Consider the following 21,220-nt stretch of genomic DNA (forward strand, 5'->3'; position numbering starts at 1 on the left):
GTGCTACGTCATCTGCTTAATTATTGCCTACGTTTTCCTGCTCTTGGTTAACTACATTTATATCTCTTCTATATATGCGTTATGCATCATTACAGGTAAGCAACCATATTGCGGATGGTCTAATTCGTTCGTAATTTGAGTCAATATTTTGATATTCGCTTGATCATGATTGAGATTGCTTACTTTTTTTTTCCTTAAATATTTTAGCAGTTCTGTTACTTTTTAACTCGTTTGGTTGCAAATTAAGATTAATTATGTTTTATATATTATATACTAGAACTTAATTAAATATGAAGAGAACTAGAATGTATGTGTCATATGTCAAAACATTGACAAAAGCATGAAAATTTCGTAAACTATACTACTATTTCTTCGGAGTATCTGTGTAAAACCTGAGCACAATTCTTTTAACGGCTTGGAAATTATTTAAGTTTACGGTTAATATTGATTCTTATGGAAAATCGCGTATTATAGCACTTATTAACGAATTTGACAAGAAAAAAACATAGCCAACGAAATAAAAATTTTTATATATGTATATTAAAAAAACTCTAACAAATATTTGTGTAAAATTTGATTTAGATTTACTTAGTCGTTTAAAAATTGTTTACTTAAAAATTGTAGAAAAATATTCTCTCTCTCTCTCTCTCTCTCTCTCTCTCTCTCTCTCTCTCTCTCTCTCTCTCTCTCTCTCTCTCTCTCTCTCTCTCTCTCTCTCTCTACGAATTACTCGATTTTTTGCTTCCTTATAAAGGAAGTTTTGTTTCTATGAAAAAATTTCTTTTGGGGATTTTGACCAATGTATTCAGAATGTTCTAAAATATCGAAAAATCATGTTTTTAAAAAATGTCCGTATGTGTGTACATATGTGCACCAAAAGGATGCGATTGTTCTAACTTTCGCAAATTTTGAGATATCAAGCTAAATTTTTTTACATGGATAGAGTATCATTAAAAGATGGTTGGTATTGAAGTTGGCTATGATCGATGAAGAGGTTTATCTTTTATAAAATTTCGAATTTTTCTAAAAAAGGATTTGGTTGCTTTAACTTTCGTAAATTTTGAGATATCGGACTAAATACTTTTACATGATTAGATAGCTATTTTATGATAAAATAGTACATTGCTTCTTTATTTTTCTATTTCGCTCATAAAACTTCATCTATAAAGAAGTTAAAATTGAAAAATCCGCTTGCATTAGAGCTTAAGATTTGTGAGCGAAGTAAAATGATGAAAAAGCAATATACAAGTTTCTAATTTGCACAATTTTCAGCTTGTTTTTTGTTTTTGCTGTTGATTTCAGGGGGTATTCACAATCAAAAGTTTTTGTCATAAAATAAGAAAAATATTAATTACAAATATTTTCTTTTACGAAGATGTTAAAACCATATTATTTTGTGATACTTTGATTCTTTTTATAATCTGGATTTATTTTTTTGATTTTTCAAACAGTATAAATATGTTTACTTTACACTAAGAAATATGTTTACTTTTTTCATTTTGACAGTTTTTTGCTACTATAGTACAGCCGAAACATCGTTAATGATGCGGATTAAGCGGCATTTACAACATAATTATTTCGCGATATTATTATTTTAGAATATAACCAATACAGGTAAGATTAATGATTGCATCTTGTGACATACAAACATATTTAATATAATAAATAAATCCGTATTATAAAAAGAATCAAAGTATCACAAAATACATTTTATTTTGAGTCATTATATAAATTTATATAAATATATTTACATTACATAAGTCATTACATAAATTTTTTAATCAAATTTATATTTCATTTTGCATCATTTTATTTTTTGTGCATAGTGATAATTTTAAGAATATTATCTGAATCTATATTAACAGAAAATATCAATGTGTATCTCTGCACAAAAAATGCAAATAAATTTATATATATGTATAAATAGAGTAGAATCAGCGTTGAGGAAATTACTTTATAAAAGTATCTTGTCACCGTTATTGTTTTTTTGTAAAAAGTAATACGTTATCGATTTTAAAGAGTAAATTGTTATTTGAAAAGTAACGAGTCACAAAGTGTTGAGTTACAATTTTTTTTTAATGCTAATATATAGTTAAATACATGACAACACACACAAAAATATTCAATACATAAAATTTATATTTCTAAATATTTTTATATTAAAATATATAAAACAAATACAATATTTAGATATTGATGTCGTATTATCGATATAGTATAGAGTAATTTTGATAATAATTTAGGATCTTCATATCAAAGAAAACTTTACAGAAAAAATGCAAAAAATCTTTTTTTTTTAAATTTCCTAATTATATAATTATAAATAAAAAATATGTTCTCTTAGTTTGTTAGTTTTCTATATAAATATATAAATATGGTGAAAAATAAATCTTATGCAATAAAATCGTGATGTAATAACTAATTTTTGAGTCAAATTCATTTAATACACAAAAGTTTATAAAAATTATTATACATGATTTAATTTAAACTAAAAGTTCTTGAATTTTATGAAAATTGGTTAAGCTGCCTCTATGATGCTTTCAAAAAAATTAATACACTCTTTAGTGTTTTCAAAAGATTTAATACTCTCTATATTTTTCTTTACAGAAAGCAAACCACATAGGTTTTCAAATATTACATATTTTCCAATGCTGGATAGCATTATACATTACATTATACATTAATTGAAAAATTAATTACTACACACAAGTAATGTGATTATACATTAATACTCTGTATACATATTACACTTTATTTTGCCTAGCAATTAACGAACAAAATTAAAATATAGCTCATTTTTAAAGCTGCTAAAATATTGGAAGCGTTTTACGTAAATCAATTACTCTGTAAGAATAATATTTAGTTGTTATTAATATTTTCTATATTTGACAGAACGCGTACATTCTTAAAAAAATATTTTGTTCCTTCAAACTTCTCACTCAGTATTAATTGTTTGAAGAAATATTTTATATTTTTTTATAGACTTTGATTTTTAGATTTATCTTTTGTTTAGAAGTTTAGTTTTTTTATGAATTAAATTATTATTATATATTAGTGTCTAATTTTGTGCATATGCGCATGTATGTGCGTATGTTTATACATATATATTACATGTAATATTAGTGTTATGCTATCCTTGTTCCACTCACTAATACAATATAAAATACAAATAAATATGTCGTATGAATCAACTACATACCATATGTGTGTGCGCGTTTTTCTGGACGCATGATTCCCATATCTCTGCGACTAGCGATAACATGAAAACCACATGTTACACTTTCTAATACGATTTGATTCTTACAATTAATATATGTTTCGTGTTATTTTGAAGAATTTAATGTGATCGAGAGAGTTCTTTCTTCTATCGAGTGTGAACCGAGAAGGTCATATAAGTTGTCAAGTATATCGGTATCACTTGAGCCATTGTTATCAATTTCTAATAAAACAAATATTAACGATCCCCCTCCCCCCTTTTGTACGTATGAAAGGTGCGTGTGACGAGTGCACAAACCGGTTTCTATAATAAGATTTTCTGCTTTTGCATCGGCCATCATTATCTGCAGGGTGGGATAAAAACATTTGCGAAGTGGTATATTCAATGTATTTTCAATATTTTAGATCACATATGCGTATCTCTTTTGAAGCCTAGAGAGATAATGTATAAAATTTATTGTAGGAATATGAATTCTTTTGCGTTTGTACTATCGATGTATTGCTTTTCGAGAGATAAATCTTTCCATATATATTTAATGTAGCTAAAAAAAACTTTCGTTATTTCTCTAACTGCTTTGTAAGACTATTCTCAGTTTCTACAGTTTTCTCAAAAAAAAAAAACATTTAAATTTCTTTTGCTGTTGAAAAAATTAATAAAATTATTCAATTAGTGAAGCTATTCGATAAAAGAAGATTTTTTGCGGACCGCCCTGTATATACCGCCTCGCAGCAGATAAACCGTTTCTTCGACGCTATAGACGACTCATCGTTTAATGTTTAATAGTATCGCCTCATTGCTCGCGTGAATATGTGCGTTTCTCGAACGCTCTTGTCTTCTCCATTCTAAGAGAAGTCACAGCAAAATCGAATACAGTGCCAGTTTTATCAAATCCAGTGAGATAACTATAGATTGTCTTTAGTCGTTACTGATAACAGTGCTATTTTTTATCCGGATGGATTTTTTTTGTTTCGACAGTTTACTGAAAAAAAACGAAAGAAAGTGGCGTAATATATAATTTTAGGTATACACTTCCCTTTTGAAATAATCAGGCCAATTGGATCATTAATTAGAGATTAGCAAAGTAGAAAATTAGCAATATATAATAATAAAATATTTTTTTGCAACAATATATGACAGGTAACGATGTTTTTCTTTTGCTTATTCAACAAACTGATTAAAATCGGATAACAAAGTGCTTATATTGTACATATTAATTTCGATGTATTATTAAATACTAATTGTTAGCTATGCAATACTATATATTATTACTTTGTCACTATATATAATATGTATATGTATGTGTATGTAATATATATGTGTATATAAATATTGTATGTAGATATGTTTTCATTCGCATATAATTTTATCTATTTACATGTATGTTTAGCTTTAAATAATGAACATTTCATGGAAAATGGGATTACATTAAAAGTTTACATTAATATTTTTTAAATTACCAAGTGATCATTTAAAAATATCATATAAATTATTGGCATTTATACGATTAAATTTTAAACAGTTTCTTAATATTGTATCTACATATGATTATTTATCATTCAAATGTGTTGCATTTTTTGATACATATTTTTATGATTAGAGACTTTACGTCTCTCATAAATAATTATTTTATGACCAAAGATGCTGCTACCTTTCAAAAAATACACTAAAATATACATTAATTAAGCATGCTTTTTTATTACTTTTTATTATTTTGACTCATTTCAGCAGTTCATGTACTAACGACACAGCGGAATGTAATAAAATTACTCTAACAATAAGTAACAAGATCAACTACACATTTTATTAATATTATATGTGGGTTAGAGAGAGTCATCGCAATTTCTTCCTCTCTTTTTCTCTTTCATCATTTCTTGCGCCGCTTTCGTGAGTAAGCTTCCGCACGGCGATAACGCTGTAAGAGACGGTGACGATAATTATTTCAAGTTGCCATTTGAGAACAGTTTGACTAATTAGTATAGAATGGAACGGCATCTGAGAACGGCCTCGTTCCTTGTTTGTCTCGTGATTTTGATCGCGGCCGCTCTCGAAAGCGATCAAACAGAGGAAGAGCCAGAGGAGTCATTGGAGGGAAGTTTTATCATCCCTCATGTTTATTCGGAGGTAGAGATAATTTCAAGTCCGATCACATTATATCGGATATTTAGAATTTATCAACGACGGCAATTCACATCGCTTTGCTAACGTATAAGTGTTATCTATCATAATGATTCTATTAATGTCTATACATAGTTTGCAAGTAATGTGATTGATATAATATGATATAATAAAAAATCACTTTTTTAAACACAAGAATAAAAATAATTATATTTTATAATTTCTTGATGTTGCATACAAATCTGGTCTTCAAAATGCTCTTTTAAACATTTTTAGAAATTCGAAGTTAAATTTGTAAAAAGAAATTAAGATAAATGTTTACATTAACTTATACCTCACGGATCGTTTTCATTTTTACATATACTGTATTATAAAGAGCACATTCTTAAGTAACACGCACTTTGAATTTTGTGGCACTCTCTTCTGATTTTAGAGATATGCGATTATGAAGTACAATATCATAATTTTCACATTTATTTCTATGATCTTTTCACTATATCTTACTTGCGTGTTTATGTTTTTTTCTTGCAAATGTATATCCTCTTACAAATGATTTATAAAATAAACATCATATTTAATAAGATATAAAAAATTGTATATTATAATTTTTCACAATTGCTATTCCATGCAAAGCGAGGTTCAACGCAAATCTATGTGTCTAATTTTGTGCTAGTGGAGTCCCCCCGTAGGGGGGGAGGGGCGGAATACACTCTCTCCACGTATATATTTTTTAATGCGAAGTAAGGTTTTACATGAGTTTACAACTTTCCACTTTATATTTACGCAAAAAATATATGCGTGGAGACAGTATGTTCCGCCCCTCCCCCCTGCGGGGGGACTCTACTATTAGAAAACTAAACACATAGGTTTGAACCGTTCCTCGCTTCGCGTGGAAAATGAAAAAATTCAAGGAGCTTTGTTCTCGAAAATGTAAATAACCACTTTCCACGTCTACTTTACACAAATACAACGTAAACTTTATTTTTTCTTATTTTATAACAGAAAAAGCATTAAAACTGTGAAACTTTAAAATTGCATGTCTCTGGAACCAGAAAAGAGCGCCACAAAAAAAAGGGCGTGTTACTTAGGAATGTGCCCTTTATGTAAAAATGAAAACGATCCGTGAGGTGTAAGTTAATGTAAACATTTACCGAAATTAATTTGACTAATTTACTATATTACAGTTATGATAATATATATGCGATGTGCTAAAAATATTATTACAATTTATAAATTTCAAAAAAGATATATTGTGAAAATTGAAGTTAATAATATTTTCATGATTATATATAACATTGGAGAGTATATAATTATATTGTTAAAAAGTTAAGTTAAATTATTAAAGATTACAAAAGACGATATAGGTACTAAATATTTTTTAATTAAATTATACGTACATAAGAATTTTTGTGTCTTCTGAAATTTAATGTCAAAAATACATTTAAAATGATAGATTCGTAATATGGCATTTATATCAAAATTTAAAAAAATTATATATTTGTCATATTGGATTTGTTAATTTTAACATGGAATTATAATCAGAAATATCAAAAATTCTTATGTATATGTAAATATAATATAAATTAGAAAATAATCGATTATATTATTTGTATCTTAATGATTTAATAATTTAACATGATTTTCAAGCAATGTGATAAATTCAATATTTAATCATAAAAACCTTATTAACTTTAAATTTACAACAAAAATTTTACAATACTTTTCTCAGGCAATAGTTCTAACAATATAATTAATTTGAAACAGAAATCAACACCATAGCTGTAATATAATAAATTACTTTTAAAAAAATCATTTTTTACACATCTTTAACTTTAATCTAGAATTTTTTTAAATTAATGATTTTGGAAAGGTGGATTCATATTCAGTTAAAGAAATTATAAAAATAATTATTCTTTTTCTTGTTAAGTGTTTTTCTTATTGAATTGCAATTAATTCTGGAATAGTGACTTTCTAAATATAATGATAACATCAGAAACGGTTACCAACTATTTATGTCATAATTAATCAAGATTTTTAGAAAGACTTATTTTTGAAACTTAAACTCGATTGTGAAAATATCTTAAATGTAATTGCATAACATAAGTGTATAAAACTCAAATTATGTAAAACAAAAGTAATGTTAAAAAAAAGTGTGATATTATATATAACTAATAAATTTCAGCAGATTTATTGTGTAACTTTGAATGCATACCTTATAGGACTCTACCTAAATAACTATCTATGTAAAAAAATGTGTTACAGTTATAACATATGCATTAAAAGTTATGGAATAGACCTGCATACTTCGAGCATTATCTTAATTTGTTTATTTCCGATCAATTTAATACATAATATAATTTGGAATCATTTTTCTTCTAATTGTATAAGTATAGTATGCAGTAAAGAATCAAAATGTTGAATAATGTTTCGGATATAGATAGTTATTTTAGAAGAATATCAGAATTAAAATTTCACATGGTAATGGTGAACTAACAATAAGACAAAATTGTTTTACGATATAAGATATAACAATCAGTTTTTAATAATTGATTTTATTATGCATAACGCATTACACATATTTAGCAATGTTTTGCAACAAAAATCTAAAAATTAACTTTGAATTTTTTTTGCACAACTACCACTATGGGCTACTTCATTTGTCTTCATTATTCCTTCGGGCTCCTTTTCCTAGATGACGACCGAGCATGATGACGGCTCCGGAAAGCCCCGTGTGTCGCTATGTTGTCACGTTAATACTTTCCTCACCGGAGACAACTGCGTGAAAGAAGCGACGAATGGGACGGAAGTGGTTCAATTACCGGCGATTTACGAGACCAATCTTGAACTGACAAATATCACTACGAGCGACGAGTACTTTAATTTTGTGGTATGGAATCCATGCGCCGGCAGGAATCGGTATCCTTTGAATCCGTACGTTTACATGGACGAGAAATGGTATCTCATGTCGAATGGCTCTATATTACGACCTCTGGCTGAAGAGCTGGAGGAGCGCATCCTCGACTACCATCAATACTGCTTAGCGCGGGTGAAAGGCTACGAGTATCAGGAGTACTTGGTGTTTTTCTGCGAGGAGACGTACGCAATTGAGGATGACGACAGCGGTGGAATTGTATACTCCTTCGGAATGCTCGTGTCCGTGCCGTTTCTAGCCGCCACATACATCATCTACTGGTTATTGCCTGACCTGAAAAACTTGCATGGTCTAACGTTGCGCGGATACGTTGGTTGTCTGGCAATGGCGTACAGTATAGTGGGAATGCTTCAACTGACACCGCAGGAGCAAATCCTAACCGATATCTGCATCACACTCGGTATATCCACAGAATGATGTGACTTTTCTTCTTAACTTGTGTTGCTGTATTAACAAAAAAGAATCATGTTATTTTGAGATGAGACTATACGACGAAAATCTCCGACTGTATTAAACGTCGTTTTTATCGATTCTTGAATTTTGATGGCTTTTCTTGTCTCGAATTATTTTATATTATGCATAGCGTATCCTAGAGATAGTGTCATTGAATGAAATGTGCTTTTAGAAATATTGCGCGGATTAAGGAAAGAGTATTTAATATAAACGCGCGCCAACTTTCTAAATAAGTTCTCGCAACATCTCTCTACTTTTCTGCACACATAAGTAGTGACATTTAAAAAAATTATATGTTTGTTATAGCGCTACAATTTATTTATAGTTTATGATGTATGTAAAGTTCACGATTCTTCTAATATTCTTCGTATAATAAGTATAAGCAGAATACTTGAAGAATGACTCTCAAAAGACAAATATGCTTGGATTATATAATTAATTACATAATTAGAATGCGTTATTGGAGTATACTTTTTCTTAGCTCGCTTCTTTTCATTATTCTGCTTCAACATTTGCACTTAATGTGTAATTGCTTGCTTTTTTTATTCAACTAACATAGAAAATAATGGCTTAATATGGCTTAATTTAATATAAAATTTTTCAAATATTCGCACAAAATTAAAAATCTATATAATGATAATAATGATAATTGAAATTATATGGCTAAACCTGATTGATTTACTTATATTAAATTAATTATTTTAAATTATTCTTCTCTCAGAATTTTTTTAAATATACCAAAACAGAATATAAGAAAAATGTTCATGGAATTCAAGCCAATAACTTATCTCGGCTACTATAAAACGAATTGCGAAAACAAGTGAAAACAAACATTTACATTGTACCATTTTCCAAATCATACCTCTCGCAAATCAGATTATGAGACTCAAAGAAATTAACGTCTCCCTACCGTCATCCCATTATCATTTTCGGCCGATCTATCTTAACGAGATGGCTTCTTATCGGAGTGATCTTTTTAGCATGCACTCGCGCATTTGTCAGTAGGTTTGTCCTTTACTGGAATAAAAGTGTTCCTGCTGCAGTCAAGGCATTGCAGACTGACTATATTACGTATTCTCGTTTCCGTAGTCTGTGATATCACTGCAGTTGTTGGACATCTGATAAGGCTGTAAAAAAAGCAAGTCGAAATTAAAATATTAGTAAATTCTGATGCACCAATAAATTGACGATGTATAAACAAAGTTTCGCGTTTTGGTGTGGCACGTTTTTACTCATCGTTTCATCCTTAGAACTTCGACAGAATTCCACAAGCGATACGTTTTACACGAATTCTACAAGAAATCATGGAGATAAAGTGGAATTGTTGCAACATAATTTGAGCGAAAACTTCATCAAGGATAACGACAATGTGCAATATAAATCTGATACTAACTCAACTAACTACCACGAAAATGATAATTCGACGCAATATGAATTTCGCCCGCATTCCATAAAGGATCATAAAAAAAGCAATCAAATGCTGATGGAGCTTGACGTGAACTCTACTAAGATCGAAGACAAGAACAGTTTTATGTCGTATGAACTTCGTGGAAACCTGACACAAATCGAAAATAAAGGCAACTTAACATTATATGAATTCCATAAAAAAACCAATAAAAACGACAAGAAAAACAACATTTTTTCATATGAAATTTGCGATAATATTATCTGCATTCCACTCTGTTGCCCCCTCGGCGATCGTTTGATTGAAGAGAAATGCATCGCTGGAAAAGGTAATTATCCTTTTCCAGATGTATATAGTTACATAACGAGCGATTCGCTACAGAAAGAAGGTAAAAAATTGGATGAACTATTTCAACTGGTCGTCTACGATCCATGTCAGCAGACTGGACGTTTTTTACTTAATCCCGACGATCCCGAGCATCCGAACGATGAGTATATGTTTCTCACCAATGGCTCTTTGTACCAACCGCATTACGTGGATTTCATTCCATCGACATCCTATTGCCTCGCCGTCGTACATCGGGATAAGTTTGATGTGACCGTCTGTTTCGGGACCATGAACGAGACCTCTGATAACGAGATATCTGATGTAAATCATCCACTCGGTACACCCGTGGGCCTTATAGTATCCCTGCCGTTTCTATTGGCGACATTTGTGGTGTACTCTATACTGCCAGAACTAATGAGCATGCACGGGTACACGCTCCGCGGATATGTTGGATCGTTGTTCGTCGCCTATACAGTCCTCGTGATGCTCCAGCTAACCCAACCAAATGCTATAGCGTATTCCGTCTGCATTATACTGGGTACAGCATACCCAAATTATATAACAATATAATATAATACATTTAAGCATACTTATCGATATATACTCGTTTGATAATTATTTTCTCTTTCTGTTGCTCTTTGATATAATAACTGCATAAATTATTGAAACCTTAAAAATTAACGGATAATTAATAGTGGGTAGAATTTAAATTTTTGAGGTGCATCTTATGACATATATATAATCAACTTGAATTTATTTGGATAAATATCTTTCTTTTTGTTACCCAAATTTTCCGGAAATTATGCTTTAATGTAACAAGAATTGATATAAAATTAATATATACAATCAGTTATAATGAAAATTGAGTTATCTATTATATAATACAAAAAAAATACAAAATTAAAATAACTTTATATTATATACCCCCAGATAGCAAAATGCTAGCAGCATGCGCGCAGATTGGCAGCAAATTTAATCAGAATTTCATGCCAAAACCATAGCCATCTGTGATCACATTAAGCTCAGGTTTTGTCGACAGAGCCTGCTGACAGGCAATGTGAGCAGATTGGCACCAGAAATCACGCAGAGCCTGCGCGCAATCTGACGGCAGATTGACAGCAGAAATCGAGCAATTTCTAGACATTTATATAAAATGGTACATTTAAATGGATTTAAACATTTAAAGGGTCTTGAGTCCAAGTAGCAAAATGACAGTAAATTTTGGTCACAAAATAACCAATTAGAGTTAATCCTAAAGTTAGGTCTCATAAGATTCAAAAATGACGTCAATAGTTGATATGTCACATTCACGGGATGTCATTTTCTGACGTTTGTATTAATAACATAAATTTATAATATTAATAATATGTAATCTATTAAAGGGATATATTGGCAATAAGAGCCAGGCGCAGTTATAAAGGCGCAAAAAAGTATATTAAAGAAACTCACGTTACATAAATAAACGCAAAGCGGACGTTTCGGCTAATCTTTTAGCCATCTTCAGCGCAACACATTAAATTAAAATAAAAATTAACCGGAAGATAGATTACTTAGTAAATTCATAAACATTCGCAATACATTAAATTAAAATTACCGAAGATAAACCACCTCGCAAATTCAAACATTCATCAGCAAATTGTTGAAAGCCAGGTATCCTGGCTTTAATAATATGTATTAATATAATATATATATGAAAATTTGAATAATTAATTTATGAAATTAAATCAAAATTAAAATATTTTATTTATATGGAAGTTAATTTCTATTTTATATCTTAAATACATATAATAACGAACGATTTTCACTTATTTGGATAATTTCTTTCCAAATAAGTGAAAATCGGATATTGATCTGTCTGATTTTCTAAAAATCAGTTAAATATCTGAATTCCCGGTACGGGAGTCATATCAGAAATTAAATTGATAGAAATAATTACGATGTTATTAGCCGCATTTTGCAGGCATTATATACGCTCGTGACAAGAACTTGAATACGCGCCGGATATAGAAAGTGAATAGTGCGCCGTATAGCTGTAAGCGAATAAACTATACTATCTCAATAAATTATATGAATGCTAAAAGCTGCAGATTCTGTTTGATTTCTATTGCCGATTTGCCATCAGATTGCGCGCGCGCAGATCTTGCTCGATTTCTGCCGACAATCTGATGTCAAGTCATATTAGCAGATTCTGCTCGATTTCTGCTGCCAATCTGCCGTCAGATTGCGCGCGCGCAGATCCTGCTCGATTTCTGCTATCAATTCGACATCAAATTGCGTTGTGCAGATCCTGCTTGGTTTCTGCTGGCTATCTGCTATAATAATTCTATGCAAATTTTGCTCAGTTTCTGCTACTGATCTGCTGTCAAATTATGTCAGCAGGTTTTGTAACATTCCTGCTGATATTCTGCTATCATTATCTGATATAACAGACTTTGTATACAATCTGGAATCTTTTTACTGACAAAAATTTGTAGCAGACGTTTGGCAAAATCTGTTCGAACAGACTTGGCTATCTGGGATAGGAAATATTTAAGTGTAAAGAAAGTTTTTTACATGGTATTTATAAACAATTGGGGAACTTTGGTATTTCAAACAATAAAATTAATTGCTTGTGAAAAAAAAGATAATTAAAAATAATTAAAATTTATTGAAGAAATTTATTAATATTAATAAAAAAAACTTTGAGAGAAACAAAATAAACATCTAACATTTAATTTTTATATAATAATGAATAAATAAAATAACAATAGTTTAACCAAAAATAACAAAAATTTTTTTTCAAACACGTGCAAGAGAGATATCACTTTTCCTATTTTTTTTTATGCTGAATACTTAATAACTTTTTTTTGCACTGAATATTTAATACTTAGAGGTTAAAACGCTGATTATTTATCTGTTTCAGCCTTCGTCATCCACTTCTCATTTTTGGCAAGCTTTTTCTGGCTAAATGTGATGTGTTTCGACATTTGGTGGACATTTGGGTAAGTTGCTGAATATAAAAAATATATTTTGTTTTGAAAATGTGCTATAGTTGAATCGAATTAGTATATCTTGAGGATGATCATTTGGATTACCATTTTTATTATAATCAACTATTTATATTTGATATATGTTTACGTAATTATAATCGAGACATTAATTACGGTTTACCAAAGATAAAACGTTCCTAGATCGAGTTGTAGATTAAAATGGGTTAATTGATTCGTCAAATATTTTTACAAACGCCACTTGATCCGGCGCTTATATAGCAAAGAAATTTGATAATTGATAAACATAGGGAGGAAATTGATAGCGACAGGACGCAAATTAATATCCGGTACGTGACTGACGCGCGTATATGGCGCAAACACAGTCGAGTTAATTTTGATCTCGTTCGCGGTCGGACGTCGGTCCAAGAAGCCATTCCAATCAGGCAATATATTTGGTGCTCGGAAAATATCAGTAGAATATAGCCCTAAACATCGACACATGCAAGAGAGCGTAAGTTCACTGCTGTAGTCAAATAATATTATAATATATTTTGTTAATCTTATATTCTATTCTAACGTAATCTTATATATTCTCTTATATATTTTAACGTGATTCAAAACGTATCTAAAAAAAGAAAATAATATATCTTCTAAATAAAATTAGGAAAAGATTAGAACATATAAGTAATCAATTTAACAATGTGTTATCACATACATTACATACACATAATATAGTACATAATATAATACATATGTTTTTGATTGTGCCTGCGATCTATACGCATACGTTTCTACATTTGTTTTCCGCTCTTTCATTTTTTTTCTTTATTCACGCAGGATGATACCACGAAGTAATTTTTTATCTTTTGCGTGTCAATGAAATTTCATCACGTGGCGATTTCGTGTCACTATTTACTGTTTCCGTATTATGCGGATGATCTGTTGTCGCCAAGCCTACAGTCGTCACGTTGTTACGAGGGTGTGACGACTATCTATGTGCGTATGCTGTACGTTCTCTTGTAATCAATTACGGCAAGAGTGTCATGCGCGCGACCGTATACTCAGAATTGAATTAATTTCCTTCTTTATTGCATGCACACATCATATGTATAGTGATGTCACGTGTTGCCCTTATACATACTTATAAATACGCATGTCCATCTTTATAGAAAATATACGGAACACATACACAAAACAAATATTTATAAAGGTCATAATAAATTTAATAAAAAAAATATAAGATATTAATAAAGTTGGAGACAATACACATACACGCACACACACATACGATTTAATTAATAATGAAACAAAAATACAATTTTTTAAGGAAATTATTATCTTAAAATGGTTTGTAATATATATATAAAATTAAAATTTATATATTTAATATAGTTCATAGAAATTTCTATTAATAATATATATGTTTAATAATATAATTTTTTGTTGATTTTTTATAATATGTATATATATATACACGTACATATATATATATATATATATAGGGTGTCCCATTTTAAAGGACCCACTCAAATATCTCAAAAACACTGCGTTAAATTGAAAAATGTTTCAAACAAAAGTTGTGTGGCTTCAAGGTGGCCATAAGATGGTGACAATGATTTGACCTGGGAAAATCATTTCAAGGTCATATGAAGGTCAACTTTAAAATCTTAAATAGAAACCCCCATTTTTATTTAGTATTCTTGTAGCTGACATCGAGAGCTTTCCAAAACACTATAATAAAGTATTTTTTCATTAAGTACTTTTTAAGTTATTTTATATTTTAATCTGACATATTTTGATATAAAAAATAAAATGTTTCGTAAAATATTCAGTTTTCGATAATTTTACCGTAATACTTCTATGTACAGAATAATAAGACAAATTAATTAGTGCCAAAAAAAACAAATAATTGTTTAAAAAAATATTGATTGACACAAGTTGTTAAATTCAATTTTTTCTTGAATGACAGCAATACTGTTTTAAGATTTAAAATATTGTAAATGTAATATTAATAAATTAATAACTTTTTTTGTGACGCATAACATTTTCTAAGATAAATAACATTTATCACTTTCTATACCCGAAATTTGAAAAAATTACTGTTATATTTCTAAATCTGTCCGTTATATGAAAATTTGTAATGTTCTTTTAAGAACTTAGAAATTTTCATAACTTACAATTTCCAATTTAAATAATCCCGAATTAGTAAGAGCCAGACGCGGATATGGTACTTACTAGCTAGATTATTTAAATTTGTAATTTCACTTGAAAGTTTTAATAATTTCATAAATTGTTATAATTTCCATATATAAATTCCACTTACACACATACACACGCGCGCGCGCGCACACGCACACACGCGCACACACGCACACACACACACACACACACACACACACACAAATCCACTTACAATTCCATTTACATTGATTTCTTGAAAGCCAATCGCTCTTTTTTCATTTATAATCTCAATTATTAAATATAACAATATAGGGATGGATGAACGGGATAAGTTGTTATTGCTAGTTTATGTAACAAGAAAATAAATCATGCATTTCACAGTGTAATATAATCTAATATTAGCGACACGATTGGTATGACAGATTTTTTAACTACTTAAAAGTTTTAAAAAATTGTTTTTTATTTAGATCAATAAAAAATTATCTTTAGTATACTTTTCTTTCTATTGGTTTACCTAACTAATTTTTGAAAGTATTTATATACAATATATTAAAATTTATCCCAGATATCATAAGAACTAACCTCGCGTTCGGGATTAATTGTTACAAGTGTCGCCTTCTGATACTTTATTAATGTGAAAAAATAAATTACAATTTTTCTTGAAAAAACAAATTTATGCTGTAAAAAATCGAAAGATATTTTTGCAATATCTACTATGTTTATAGATTAATTTAAACAAAAAAAGTTGTAAAAAAAATTCGTATCATCTAACCGTAATTTCTTGTACATTTACATTGTGAATTTTGTCCTACTTATTATTGGCTAAATATAATATATAAACTGTATTTTCATTAGAGGATTCCGCTCGTTACAAGGAAGCGTGAAACAACGAGAGAAAAAGAAGTTTATAATGTATTCGATCTACGCGTGGGGAAGCGCCTCCATCCTCACTATTATATGTGCCATCATGGATTTCGTTCCCAGCGTGCCAAAAAACTTCATCCGACCAGAATTCGGAGTCGTGAGATGTTGGTACAATAGTAAGTGGATATCATCGATAGAGATAACTTTATTAATAATGGCATATTTCATTAAAACGATATGATTAAATCTTTGTTAAAATTAAAAATATATTAGGTAACCTATACATCTATATTGTGTACATTTATAAAATGTAATGCAATTAAAGATGTAACAAAACTATTTTTTTTTCTAGTAGAAAAAAACGTTGAAAAAAAAGTTTTCTCTTCCTTACAAAAAAAAAAAAAATTTATTTATTTTTTATTTTTTTAATATATTATTTTTTCATATTTTCTTCTATTAATATGAAAAAAACTAAAGTTTTTATATTTTTAATTTATCTCCTTTCAAAAATAATTTTTATAGATTAATGAGACTTGTGTGGCAACTTATATCAAATACGACATGATTCGGTTAATTTTCAGTTAGATGCATAACAATGATGCATCCAACTGAAAATTATCGAAATGATATCATGTTTGATATTATTTTATTTGCAAAAATCTCATTAATTCATTAAAACACTTTTGGAAAAAAATAAATTAAAAATATAAGAACTCTAACTTTTTTATTATATTAAAATAGTAATTATAAAATATATTTTTAAAAATTACAAACTATTTTTGTATTGACAATAAATACAATTCATTCAAGTTCAATTTTGATTTTTTTTAAGAATTTACCTAATTAAAAATAGTAATTACATATACATATATATAACTATATAGCCAATTTGAATGTAATATACATTTAAAATAGTGGTAGTTAAAATCCATTATATAAAAAACCAAAAATAATGAAAAAAAAATCAACTTGCAATAATCAAAGATGTTAAATATTATACATGTCTGTGAAAAATGAAATTTCGAAAAAACAAGGCTTGTTTTTTTCAGAGAAAAGTCGTATTTTATAAAACTAAAAAAATAAAAACTATTAGTTTTTTTCTATTTACATCTTTAGATGTAATATTATGATTTTTTTTCCTATTTTAGCGGACGCAGCGAGAGCGCTATACTTTTACGGACCCATGGGTATCACTGTTTTCTGCAACATTTGCTTATTCATCTCTACAGCATTGAAAATTGTGCGCCATAAAAAAGACACAGCCCTTCATCTGAGAAGTTCGGAGAGCCGGCGTCATGATGATAATAAACAATGGTTTGTAGTAAAGTCTTTTTGCACATTGCTATTACTGATAATTTGTCTGGATAACGAGATATGTATTTCAATATATCCGTTTGCAAACGGCTTTGTATAATGTCAATCGTTCCCAAGATGATTATTTTTAGAAGGAAATTTCCCATGCGGCGGTTTGTTTTCATAATTGCGAAATCTTTTGTAAAAACAAACACGTCACTGCCGTTCCGATCGCGTGAGCGGGATTCCTTGAGAGCATCTGCTATTCTCGAAAAGATGATAAACTATAATATTAAAACGAATAAAACTAAAAAATGGATGCTTCTATTTAGTAAAAACAGAAACCATATTTCTTAAGACTCCTATATCCTCATTGCAACTATATTTAATTATAACGTTAGAAGCAAAGTCTTGTGATCGAGATATTATGGATTAATTAAAATACACCGAAAACTCCCTTTTTTATTATCTTGTATTTGTCATAATCGGATTATTTATATAATATTAAACATTAAAGAGTATTAAAAGAAAAGATTAAGAAAGAGTAAACAGTAAAAATTGAATAGAGATTTGTCTGAGATATAATTCTTTAAATCAATAATATAATTAAAAATGAAAATGCGTTATTTTTGTATATAGTGTTGTATTTTTAAATTAATTTTGTTTCTTAATGTCTGTTGAGCTTGAAATTCTTGTGGATTCATTTTCTTAGGAATAGTAAAAGGCTGCATATGAAACATATATTTTTAATCTACTCGTAATTAAGTTAATTAAAATTAATTGTGTCACAAAATTAATTATTAATTTGATTGCTAAAAGAATGAGAAATATTTAAGTTGCATTCATAGTCCTATTATTTTTTGGAATTGAGATTTGATCAATTTATTATGTTATTTAAGAATATCTAAAAATAAGATAATCACAATTTTTCGAAATTCTTATCTTCATTGATTTTGTCTTTATTGATATACAAATCAATTGTTTCGAATGTTTTTAGCCGTAGCAAAATCTTACGATTTGATCCGGTTTTTAGTGATCTTACACAATTAGAAATATGTATTTTATATATTCTAGGCATATAATAATGTTTAGTTTATAGTAATAAATCGTCATAAGCAAAAAAAAATATAGAAACAAAAACATTCATTCGTAGGTTCAATCTGTATTTGAAGCTGTTTATCGTGATGGGCATAAATTGGTCTATGGAAATAGTGTCATGGCTGTTCGATAAGAGTGCGCCGACATACATCTGGTATCTCACCGATTTGACAAATACTCTGCAAGGTCTCATTATTTTCATTATTTTTGTATGGAAGGAGAAGATCAAACGCCTGCTGCTAAAGCGATTTGGTTGCCAGGATCGCGGTATATTTTCTAGAAACTCAACGCGCAGTGGTTGTCATAGTTTGTCAGCTTCACGCACCTGCACTACTACGTCAGGGATGATACCCCTGCAGGAGAAGATCAGTTCTTACGCACAAGCGAACTGTGCAAAGAATTCATCTGATGAAGCCGACCCTTAATGCTACAACGCGTCTTTTATTATAGATCAAAAATCAATGATTAATTTAGCAGTTATCTGTACCATAACTTAATTCTCCAACCGAAGATTAATTTTACATTGTTAAGCATTGATCTCTTTATTTAGAACACGGAAATGGTTTAATCATAAATTTTCACATAATAATGCTTGTCTTTTTCTTTTCATTTCTCTCCTTGTTCTCGTTGATGTTTTTTATTTAAAAATACATTTTTAAATCTTTCTTTCACTCTTTTTTACAATTTATAAAATATTATTTTTTTTTAATTCTTTTATAGCATTACCAGCATGGCATAATATTATATACTCAACTTTATTTATAATGTTTTTTAAAATTGAAGAAATTTGTATAATTAAATTATTGTTACATTAGATAAAAACATGAACTATCATTATTGTATTAAAGATTGTAACAGCAAACTCGCGTGCGCGCATATGTCACATACTTTTTGTAATATTAGTGTGACTATATTATCGTCAAATTACTCAATTTTATTTGTGGCTTTTAGTTTTATGCTTACGATAAATTTCTGAATAATTTATTATTGTATCTATGCCAAATCAATGATTTTTTTTAATTTACTGTTTCAAATATTCAGCTGATATATAAAACATATTTCCATTGAAGAAAAAAAAGAATATATTTTTGGAGCAACGAATCAAAATTGTACCTGAAGAAAGAAAATTAGACATATTTCTTAAAATTGCTTGAATATATTAATATGATCGATTTTTCCAACATATCTATAAACACGAATATTTAAAATCATCTTATCACATAAACGTATCCTATTACGTCTCAAAAATAATATTTTTTTCGTTCAATGCTATCTTTATGCAGTTCAATATTTTGTACACTTGATGACGGAAATATTTGAACACGTGAAGTAATGCAATCAAATATAGTACAGATATTCATTATGCTTCATGAATTGTATTTGACAGTAAAATATATATAAGCACAGTATGAACCAAAAGTACGAATATATACCGTGCTAAAACTGATCTAAGAGGAATATTTCCATATGTCTTTCTCAGGGTTGGGAAATAACGCGTTACTTGTAACGTCATTACCGGTACAGTTATTTTTTGTCGGTAACTGTAACGGTAACGGCGTTATAAAGTAACTTTGTTACATTTTTCGGTAACGAGTAACGAATGTAACAGTTATTTTTATCGTTACTTTTTTCAAATTTACTCGATAAAATTTTCATACGAAGGAACATATTGATAAGAGTGTTGGAACGCAGCATTACATGAAAACTATTGGAAGCTTATTTTGGTATCTTGTTTCCTTGTAAGACAATATTTAAAAATTTTTAGTGTTTAATTTGATCTTGTATTTAAAAAAATTGTATGCCAAGTTAGTGTTATATATAAAAAAACTAACGGAAATTGTAACGACTCGTTATTTTTTGAGTAACGGTAACGGTAACGAGTTATTTTTTTAGAAAAAAGAACAATAACGGTAACGAGTTATTTTTATAAAGTAACTTTCCCAACCCTGGTCTTTCTCTAATAATAAGAAAGTTTAGCTTATATTCTGTAAAGGCAAATACATGCTCGCCTGCTCTCTCTCTCTCTCTCTCTCTCTCTCTCTCTCTCTCTCTCTCTCTCTCTCTCTCTCTCTCTCTCTCTCTCTCTCTCTCTCTCTCTCCCCCCCCCTCTCTCTCCATTTATTGTTATTTTTAATAAAGTAATAAAAGCATATTGTGTGTGTATTATGTATTGTGATATATATATCGACTGCCATATGCTATAGATTTATACAGGATATCTATAAAGTCTGTCCTCATCCCTATATTTCGAAAACGGCTCAATATTATGAAAAACCATGAGATATGTGTTCGATCATTTCGAGAGTCTACTCTTTGAAGGGGATTGGAAGAGTTGTCTCCCCAAGAGAGTGTACCAAATTTGGCGT

General features: G+C 29.2%; 1 protein-coding gene and 1 long non-coding RNA gene across 4 annotated transcripts in view; one reads left to right on the forward strand and one right to left on the reverse strand.

Moving 5' to 3' along the window:
- Positions 1 to 20,954, forward strand: LOC138939183 (G-protein coupled receptor Mth2). Of its 2 annotated transcripts, none has more exons than XM_070306786.1 (7): positions 1 to 95; positions 8,025 to 8,664; positions 9,968 to 10,987; positions 13,352 to 13,430; positions 16,455 to 16,639; positions 17,612 to 17,777; positions 18,910 to 20,954. In XM_070306786.1, exons 1-7 carry the CDS (start codon positions 75 to 77, stop codon positions 19,277 to 19,279), a joined length of 2,481 nt encoding a protein of 826 aa, XP_070162887.1. In that variant the 5' UTR covers positions 1 to 74; the 3' UTR covers positions 19,280 to 20,954. The 2 variants fall into 2 exon arrangements, with proteins under 2 accessions (XP_070162887.1, XP_070162886.1); XM_070306785.1 differs by lacking the exon at positions 1 to 95 and adding an exon at positions 4,995 to 5,338.
- LOC138939185 (uncharacterized) overlaps positions 7,877 to 21,220 on the reverse strand; it is a 24,017-nt gene continuing 10,673 nt past the window's right edge. Inside the window, exons 1-3 of one of the 2 annotated variants that reach the window (XR_011447815.1) lie at positions 10,649 to 11,067; positions 9,628 to 9,844; positions 7,877 to 8,708 (exon numbers count right to left, since the gene is read on the reverse strand). This is a non-coding gene — a long non-coding RNA (uncharacterized lncRNA). Of the gene's footprint in view, positions 8,709 to 9,627; positions 9,845 to 10,648; positions 11,068 to 21,220 lie in introns of those variants that run through there. The other variant, XR_011447814.1, reaches the window with a different exon arrangement.

The sequence above is a fragment of the Polyergus mexicanus genome, unplaced genomic scaffold, assembly GCF_030449975.1.
Source record: "Polyergus mexicanus isolate NDT 795.1 unplaced genomic scaffold, iyPolMexi1.0 SCAF_14, whole genome shotgun sequence".
NCBI classification, from domain to species: domain Eukaryota; kingdom Metazoa; phylum Arthropoda; class Insecta; order Hymenoptera; family Formicidae; genus Polyergus; species Polyergus mexicanus.

Bases quoted from the DNA above. Each gene is read 5' to 3' on its own strand.
- LOC138939183 (XM_070306785.1), top strand. From the start codon at position 5,198: ATGGAACGGCATCTGAGAACGGCCTCGTTCCTTGTTTGTCTCGTGATT. The intron at 5,339-8,024 runs GTAGAGATAATT...TCCTTTTCCTAG, and splicing joins TCCCTCATGTTTATTCGGAG to ATGACGACCGAGCATGATGA. The intron at 8,665-9,967 runs GTATATCCACAG...TTTCATCCTTAG, and splicing joins CGATATCTGCATCACACTCG to AACTTCGACAGAATTCCACA.